Source organism: Triticum urartu, chromosome 3A (genome assembly GCF_056163025.1).
Source record: "Triticum urartu cultivar PI428250 chromosome 3A, HENAU_Tu73, whole genome shotgun sequence".
In the NCBI taxonomy this organism is placed as follows: Eukaryota; Viridiplantae; Streptophyta; class Magnoliopsida; order Poales; family Poaceae; genus Triticum; species Triticum urartu.
The window spans coordinates 367,383,248-367,392,989 of record NC_141875.1 but is presented as its reverse complement, the minus strand read 5'-3'; the positions used below and the strand labels follow the sequence as shown (position 1 = coordinate 367,392,989).

The window sequence follows — 9,742 nt, the reverse complement described above, 5'->3', positions numbered from 1 at the left end:
ATTCCAAAGATTATTTTGTGGTGGATCAGAAGTGAAATGATGGTTTGGGAGAGAAATGAACACTTGGGTGAAAGCCAAGGATGCCCAAGTGTTTAAGTCCAAATGAAGAGATTCAAAAACTCCATGTTTCAAAAAAATTCAAATGAAAACTCAAACAAATAAGAGAGGGCAAAAACCAGGCTGTCACAAACCTCCCCCACTTAGAATGAATCTCGTCCTCGAGATTCGGTTGCTTGGGAAAACCACTCTGGATACTGACTCTTAAGGAACTCTTCCTGCTCCCAAGTTGCTTCTGACTCTGTGTGATGCTCCCACTGAACTTTGAAAAAATTTCTGACTTTGCTGCGACTGACCCTTTCCACTTGATCCAAAATTTTGAACGGTCTTTCTTCATGAGTTAAATCCTTTGCCAATTCTATCTCAGCCATTGCAGTCCTTTTCTCAGGTGGGGATATGCATCATCTCAATTGCGAGACATGGAATACATTGTGTATATCTGACAACTCCGGGGGTAGTTCCAGTTGGTATGCAACCGTACCCACTCGAGAGATAATTGGGAATGGACCAATGAATTTGGGTTCCAGCTTTCCACGAGTCTGAAATCGCTTAACTCCTCTCATAGGAGTGACTCAGAGGTACACGTGTTCTCTAGGTTCAAAACTGACCTGCCAGTGCTTTGCATCATAATAACTCTTCTGACGGGATTTGGCCAATTGCAGTCGATCTCTGATTTCCCTGACTTGTCTCTCAACTTCCATCATGAGATCGGTCCCGAAGATATGGCTATCTCCAGATTGAGACCAATTTAGAGGAGTGTGGCACTTACGACCATATAGAGCTTCATATGGTGACATCTTTAGACTAGTCTGGAAACTGTTGTTATACGAGAACTCGGCATATGGCAAGCAATCTTCCCATTTCACCCTGTTGGCTAGCACACAGGCTCGCAACATATCTTCGAGTATTTGATTTACTCGCTCTGTCTGACCATCCGTCTGAGGGTGATAAGCAGTACTATATTTTAGTGTTGTCCCCAAGGCTTGATGGAGACGGGACCAGAAAGCGGAGGTAAACAAAGAACCTCGGTCGGAAGTGATAGTCCCGGGTAATCCATGCAGACTGACGATTCTGGATACATACAGTTGTGCAAGTTCATCTGCTCTGTATCTGGTGCTGATCGGGATGAAGTGAGCAACCTTGGTGAGGGTGTCCACTATAACCCAGATTGCGTCTTTGCCTCGCTGAGTCCTAGGCAATCCGGTGATGAAATCCATGAAAACATCATCCCATTGCCATTGTGAAACTGGCAGTGGTTGGAGAAGTCCGGCTGGCTTCTGATGATCTGCTTTCACCTTGTTGCATATGTCGCAACAGGCTACAAAATAGGCAATGTCTTTCTTCATCCCATCCCACCAGAATATTTGCTTAAGGTCTTCATACATTTTCGTACCTCCCGGATGAATGGAATACGAGGATTCATGTGCTTCTGACAAGATTTTCTTCTTCATGTCCGGTTGATTTGGTACACAAATTCGTCCATGGAATCGGAGGGTATCGAAGTTGTCCTTGAAGAAATCTGGGAGCTGCCTTGCATGTTTTTGTAGCTCGGCATCATCTGGCTGGGCCTTGCGGATTTCCATCTCAAGTGTGGGGGTAACTTCCAAAATATTAGTGAGGCCAGCATCCACGATGACCAAGTTGAGCTGAGCGATCTCCTCCTGAAGTTCGGTGGGCAATGATTTTAACATGACATTTAAGCTGACGGGCTTTCGACTGAGCACATCGACAACGACGTTGGCCTTGCCTGGATGGTAATTTATTCCAAGGTCATAATCCTTGACCAACTCTAACCATCTTCGCCGACGGAGATTTATATCTGGCTGAGTGAAGATGTACTTGAGGCTTTTGTGGTCGGTAAAAATTTGGCACCTTTTTCCAATGAGATAGTGTCTCCAAATTTTTAATGCATGAACAACTGCAGCAAATTCCAAATCATGAGTAGGATAATTTCCCTCATGTGGTCGTAGTTGTCGTGATGCATAGGCAACTACCTTGCCATCTTGCATCAGCACGCAACCAATACCTTGTCTGGAGGCATCGCTGTACACATCAAAGCTGCGATAAATGTCTGGCAGAGTCAATACCGGTGCGGTTGTCAGACGTGTCTTTAGCTCATTAAAACTCTTCTCACAGTCCTCGGTCCACATAAACTTTGTATCATTTTTGAGCAGTTCCGTCATAGGTTTAGCAATTTTTGAAAACCCTTCAACGAAACGATGATAGTATCCAGCTGATCCGAGGAAACTCCGGATCTGTGTTACAGTCGTGGGCGGTACCCAATCGAGCACATCCTTTACTTTGCTCGGGTCCACGGCTATACCTTCGGCGGATAGTACATGTCCGAGAAACCCAACTTACTTGAGCCAAAATTCGCACTTACTGAACTTGGCATATAACTGATGGTTGCGGAGTCGTTGTAGCACTGCTCGGAGGTGATCCTTATGCTATTCTTCACTCTTGGAGTAAATGAGGATGTCGTCGATAAAGACTACCACGAATTTGTCGAGGAAGTCCATGAACACTTTGTTCATCCTGTGCATGAAGAAGGCAGGGGCATTGGTGAGACCAAAGGACATCACAGTATATTCGTAAACACCGTATCGTGTAGTGAATGCGGTCTTAGGAATATCTTCCTTTTTAATCTTGAGCTGATGATATTCAGTCCATAAATCGATTTTTGAGAATACTTTAGCCCCACTGAGCTGATCAAACAGATCATCAATCCTTGGAAGTGGGTATTTTTTGGATGGTGACCTCATTCAGCTGGCGATAATCTATGCACATACGGAGACTGCCATCCTTTTTGCCCACGAAAATTGCAGGTGACCCCCACGGTGAAGAGCTGGGATGAATATAACCCTTCTGGAGTAATTCATCAAGTTGTTTCTTTAGTTCCACTAATTCTGATGAGGGCATCCGGTAATATTTTTTGTATAATGGTGCGGTTCCGGGCACAAGATCTATGGCAAACTCCAGTTCCCGATCTGGTGGCATGCCTGGAAGTTCTTCTGGAAACACATCAGGGTACTCACTGACCACAGGAATAAATTCCAATTCAGTCATAGCGGTGCAAACTAGTTCTGGCTTGGGTACACGCTTGCGAGCATAGAATTTGGTGAGCTGCCTATTCAGACTGGTCAAATTGACTTCTCGGGTTGCGCAGTTTATACAAACTTGATATTTGGTTAGCCAATTCATACCCAATATAATATCGAACTGTTCAGGCTCAATGGTTATCAGAGATGTTGGAAAGTGGACCCCATTGATATTGATCTCCAGATCATGGCAGACTAGATTGCTCTTGATTATAGATCCCGGGGTTTGTACCAGCATATTTTTGCCCAAAATTGTGCAAGGAAAATTGTTTTGGGCAGCAAAACTCCGAGAAATAAAAGAATGGGAAGCCCCAGAGTCAAATAAAATTATTTCAGGTATGTCATTAACAGAAAACATACCAATGACGACTTCTGGCTTCTCTTGGGCTTCATCGGCGGAGATATGATTCACGTGCCCAGTGAAGTTTTGCTGGATTGGCCCTGACTCCATAAAGTTGACTTGTGGCCTGCTCAGAGCATTCACCTTGTGGTTCTTGGGGCACTGTTTGGCATAATGTCCGGGCTGCCCGCAAATGAAACAAGAATTATTGCGCTGGCGCTCCTCATGTGTTGGACTGGTTACAATATTCTTGACTTGAGTGGTTGTCTTGTTAACATTTTGCTGCCAATTTGGCCTGTATTCCACCTGAGTCTGCTGCCAGGTACGAGCCTTTTGCATAGGTTGTCCGTCCTTCTTTGGCTCAAACTTGCGCTTGTTGTCACTGTTAGCAGGCTTATTATCTGATATAAGCTTGTGCTCCCGTTCAACAATGAACGCCTTATCTACCAGAGTTTGGAAATCGGCGAAATCAAACATGCTGAGAGCACACCGGAGTTGCAGAGTTAGACCTCCAAGAAATCTGTCAATCTTCCTGTCTTCAGTGGCCATGTCATACAGAGAGTAATGGGCCAAATGATTGAATTTTTGCAGATACTCAGCCACAGATTGCTTTCCTTGGATGAGCGCGAGAAATTCACGCTGCTTGGCCTTCATAACTCCAGTAGGGATGTGATACTTGTGGAACTTATCCTTGAATTTTTCCCAGGTGACTTCCTCATCAGTCGGCCACATGGCTTTTATATTTTCCCACCATATGGCAGCTACGCCTTCAAGGTAATGGGTTGCAAATGGGACTTTATCATTTCTTTCAGTACAGGTGATCTCAAGCTTTTTCTCCATGGTGCGCAACCAATTGTCTGCATCCAATGGGTCAACGACCTGACTGAAACTGGGTGGATTGGTCCTCTGAAAATCCGACAGCTTTGAGCATTCTGATTTCCATTTTGTCCATCTATAGCTTGCACACTCCTCAATATTTCAATCAGATCATTGTTCCTTTTCTCTTCAAACATACGCAGAACTTGCTCGGTGGAGGGAGGATCAGGCGGTGGAGGTGGTGGCTGAACGTACGGCTCAGGAGAATATCCTTCCTGTCGTGCGGAACGACGAACAGGAGTTCCCTCACGAACGTTGCTACTGCTTCCTCCTTGCGTCATCCTATTGAGTATTTTTCCCAAGGCAACGCAATCGAGATGAGAGACATCCAAGAATAAAATTGGGGAAAAGCCAACAACAAATCTCGAAAAAGACAAAAGAGCGAAGAAAATACGGCGATTAAAGTCCCAACATAATTATACATAGACTCATACATGCAAATTAAACGACCTGACTAGTTCCACTACTCTCATACATGAAGCATCATGACTCGTACAACTACATCCGTACACCATCTAGATGACTGCGAATACTCAAAGACACTACTGCTCTGCTGGTGCTGCGGTGTCCTCCCCTGAAGCGGTCTCAGATCCCGAACTGACATGGTTAACGGAAACCTCCAGGTTAAAGGTAACGCGACGACACTGCCTCGAGGGCTCTCCCTCAGGGGCAGGGGTAGGATGAAGCATCAGGGATGCAAGAGTAGCAAGAAGTGAGACCCACTCGGTAGGAGCACTGAGAGGGTTCACGACCGAGACGCCTGTGCTACTCGGGGGAGTAACCGGCGAAATAGGGGAGCTAGAGCTAACTGGGACATAAGGGGTAAATCCCAGTGAGGACGGAGTAGTGGTGGATCTAGTAGTGACCAAGGTAGCGGCTAAAGCAGTATGGGAACGAGTCAGCTCTCGAGCCAGCTCGTGGATCATCAGATAGCTAGCAGTGATATAGCGAGCAAGATGGCTAGCAACACTATCAGACTCCGGGTCAATGAGAGGAAAACGGACACGACCGTTGTCGTGCAGAGATGGGTAATAATAGAAACCTAGGTGGTGCCGCATTTGAACCTCGGTATAACGAAGCTCGACAAGGACCTCAAATGTGGAAAACTGGACAGCCTGAGAAGCGGTGGAGGCATAACCGCCCCGAGAAGTGCGAGTGTAAGAGCCAGAATCGGAACTGGTGCGCAGAGTAACCACTGTGTGATACTCATACACTGAGTCTGCTAGACACTCCCGGTACACACGGTAGACTGGTTCGTCTCTGTGAGGGTACAGCCGACGCCACACGTTGCGGAGAAGGTGCAGTGACGTGTACGACATCAGATGCAACTGGCACGGATACGGCACCGGAGCCATCTACACTCACAACCATTAGCAGGTTAGCATAACAATAATAATCAAATGACTAGAATGCAACAACCAGTTATGACTGCTACCGGCACTCAAATTTACTCGCGCCTAGCGTCCAGCTAGCACGTCGTAGTCTAGCGTGGCCTACACTCAGCGCAGCTCTAATACCAATCGTTGTGGCACCCTGGCTCAGAGCGACCGGTTTACCCTGCATTGCCAGCCCAGAGACCATGTCTTCTGGCAACACACAACATATTGGTACAGAAAACAACTGCTTTATTGAGGCTAGCGGAACATAGTTCATATTACAACAGCGGTCGAGGCCAAGTGGCACGCTCGGTGCGGCTGAACAATACGTACATTATTTAGTGAACATAAAGGGGCCTTAATCCGAACAACTACATGGCAGCGGGATAACGTCGTAGCGGAAGCTCCATATCATAGGGACACCGATGTGGACACGGTCTAGACTCGAACAGCGCTCCTTTCCAATGAGACTTTCCTGAAATCTGGCATGACACGCCAGGTCAGTACATTGGATGTACTTGCAAGCTCACAACAAGCATAATCATAATGATGAACAATATCAAGATATTTAACAAATTAAAATGCAACAATATATGTCAACATGATGTGATCATGCTTGAACGTCCCTTGGGACAACTTACCAACCGTGATCATCCTCAGATCACAAACACACCACCAATGTGGTAAAAGACACCACCAACGTGGTCTTTAACAACATGACTCGTGATCCTTACGGCGATCACAACCACGACCAATATCTGGTCCCAAATTCCTCGATGGCCTTTCTGCCATCCTCGACAATGGAAAGTTTTACAGCTTAGTGTGCAATTTTTATTATTCGTTGACTCATGGTGGGGCCTACTAAGAGGTGTCTGTAACCATGGACGCGGCTATCGATAGACTATACACTCTGTAGAGGTAGCACAATGTACCCACACCACGGAACCCATGGCCTCGCACTCCCATTCGGGTGGACCAACGGCATTCCGACGAAACCCCTCCATTGCCACAGCACTCTCCCGGCCACTCCGACCCAAATCCCCAACGGGCTGGTCCCGGGTGGCCCCGTGCCTACCAAGGACACCCCGACCACCGTCGTGGTCAAACTCCCACTCGGGGACACTCCCACTCGGGGACTCGGTACCATAATCTCATCAACGAGCACACAAGATTATGTCTGCTTGCCGGGCCAGGGCAAACACGACATAACCTTCCCTGGATGGAGGCACCGACCAAAGGCCGTGTCAATGGACCGAATCAAGGCCCCCCATAAAGGCAAATGTGGTTGCACTGGAAAGAACTCGATTCAGCGGCACCATGACCCAGTCAACGGTGTATTAATGTTGAGTTATTTTCAGTTTCAAGTTTAAACTAACAATGACCGGTGTCATAGCATGCCATGAAATGCAAAACAACACATGCATCATAAAAAAATGAGCGATGTCATCTTTACACCAAGCATAACCGTCAAAAACTGGGATTACGTAGGTGTAGCATTACTCGTCCTAAAAAACCCAACTAAGCCAACCTCCTAGCATATCGCGCGGGAAAAGAGCCGGCCGCGCCGTTCTAGTCGGGATTACCGGATTACTAGTAGCAGTATCGATGGATCACGCGAAGCAACAAGTTTTTTTGAGGGGGCAAAGCACCTAGTTTAAAAGGAAAAAAGGCGGTACACTCACATCACCCCTGTCACGGTCGCATTGCACCCCACACACGTTCGATCCTGCACACGGCTCACGCAAACGAAACGCGCTTCGGCTTGCCTCTTCACTGACACGTGGGACTGCACTTGGAGAAACCAACCATGCGCCAAACTCCCCCCGCCCACCACGCGAAAATCCTCCCCCCCACCCAAAAATTCCCCCCAAATCCTAGATTCAACTGCCCTTCGGCCAACTAGCCAATAATATTCCCCAAACCCCCTCCCCCCGTCCCCCTCCAGTCCATTCGCTCCGCCAAAGCCGCCCTCCCTGCCGCGCCGATATGTCGGCGCCGCGGTTCATTGAGGGGACGCACGATGATCCTCTCGCTCCCACAGTATGCTCTCATAGACTGCCGTCCTCTAGCCGTGCCGCCACCGCTGGCGACGTTCTTATGGAGGTGCACGGCGGTCAGCGCCGACACCGTTGGTGATGTTCGTGTGGAGACGCACGGCGGTCAGCTTCTCCCACGGTACGCGCATTCTAGACTGAGTCCCCATGCATGTCGATGTAGCGGTGAATGTTAGCTGATAGACGCTGTTAATCTCAATATGCTCTGCTTAAGAAGCTTCCTTGCCCTATTCTGCACTCAATCTGCTTAGCTGATATGGCATGACAAGGCCGATTAGTTGCTAAAATATCCTACCATATATTTATTGTGACATAGATTGCCATGGTCTAGTAGCCAATCTGTTAGGTGAAATAGCTCTACACCATTTTATACTCGATCTTTGTTGCTACGATGGCCTTCGATAGTTTGATGGTTGTGTGCTTGGCCTCATTGACTGCTGAAACAGCCTGCCATAATTTAGCACTCAAATCTGTTTGTTGAATTAGCTTTACATATATTTCGTTACATAGATCTGCTCATCCAAATATCTTTCCATAGCTTTATACATCGACCTAGGTATTTTTTTCTGGACTTCATAAAAAAACATATATTTCTTACTGTAATATCTAGTAGAAGAACTAATTTGTATGTCTAACAGATGGACATGACTTGGATAACTTCTGCTCGAAGATTCTCCATTGCATATGTCGAGGGGGTTGAAAACTTCATGAGCTTTATCAGAGCAGAGTACGGTGGTCTGAAATCAGATGTGCTCTGCCCGTGTAGTAGTTTTATGAATTCAGTTACAAGACCCCAGTCAACTATGCAAAATCATCTACACTTGTATGGGATGTTGGTCACATATACTAGGTGGGTTCATCATGGTAAAGCTGTGAACGTCAATGTTATTGACTACGTGGAAGCAGCAGATCACCATCTTGATCTGCCTAATGCTCAGGTGGAAGAGGAGGAGGAGGAGGAGGAGGTGGTGACGGAGCCAGTGAGTTTGACCAACATTGAAACAATGCTATGAAATGCTCGTGCATTCCGTGAACTTTCACCTGCAGATGAAAAACGGTGGGCCCGCATGTTGGAACAATGCAACGTGGCTCCAGGAAATAAGCTGTCAGTATTCTCAGTTATGGTCACCTTTCTTCAGGTGAAGACATCTGAGCAGATGACCAACAAATCATTCGATGCGATGTTGGCTGCTTTCCGCAAAGCTTTCCCAGATGCGTCTGAGCTGCCACACACCTACAGTAAAATGAAGAATTTCCTTCGTGCAGTTGGAATTGGATATGATATGATCCATGTTTGTAAGAATAATTGTGTTCTGTTCCGGAAGGATTATGCCAAGTTAAGTGAATGCCCGAAATGCAAATCATCAAGATGGAAAGATGGCGATGATGTGAAGAGGATTCCTCATAATGTTCTGAGACATTTTCTAATTACACAAAGATTCCAGAGGTTGTTTCATGATGCTGAAACAAGAGAGGATGTACTGTGGCATTCTAGGAACTAGGAGTACAGAGATCAGAATGTAATGAGCCATCCATCACATGGTAGTGAGTGGAAAAGCTTCAATCAGAAACACAAAAAGTTTGCTACTGACCCGAGAAACATTAGACTTGGCTTAGCTTCAGATGGATTTAACCCATTTGGCCACCAGAGCGCCACATATAGCATGTGGCCAATGCTTGTTATCCCTTACAACATGCCTCCAAATGTCTGCACCAAAGAATCAAACTACATGATGTACTTGCTCATCCCAGGTCCAAAAAGTCATGTAAAGGATTTTGATTTGTTCATGGAGCCTGTTGTGGAGGAACTTCAACAACTATGGAGGGGTGTTCTCACTTGAGATCTATATAGCAGCCCACCAGCTAATTTCTTTCTGTGTGCTGTTATAATTTGGTGCATCCATGATTATCCGGCTTTGGGCACTATGTCAGGGCGAATGA

General features: G+C 46.5%; 1 protein-coding gene across 1 annotated transcript; it reads right to left on the bottom strand.

Moving 5' to 3' along the window:
• Positions 1-629: 629 nt before the first annotated feature.
• LOC147979730 (uncharacterized) lies at positions 630-4,335 on the bottom strand. The gene is made up of 3 exons (XM_087515325.1): positions 3,640-4,335; positions 2,516-2,708; positions 630-1,804 (listed from the first exon to the last, which is right to left on the bottom strand). The coding sequence occupies exons 1-3, from the start codon at positions 4,333-4,335 to the stop codon at positions 630-632; spliced, it is 2,064 nt and encodes a 687-aa protein (XP_087371451.1).
• Positions 4,336-9,742: the final 5,407 nt, after the last annotated feature.

What these genes read in the sequence shown, in the direction of transcription:
- LOC147979730 (XM_087515325.1), bottom strand. Translation starts at nt 4,335, where the DNA reads ATGGAGAAAAAGCTTGAGATCACCTGTACTGAAAGAAATGATAAAGTC. An exon ending in AGTGCCCCAAGAACCACAAG is followed by an intron (nt 2,709 to 3,639) that starts GTGAATGCTCTG and finishes GAATATCATCAG; the next exon opens with CTCAAGATTAAAAAGGAAGA. An exon ending in CATCCTCATTTACTCCAAGA is followed by an intron (nt 1,805 to 2,515) that starts GTGAAGAATAGC and finishes ATTACCATCCAG; the next exon opens with GCAAGGCCAACGTCGTTGTC.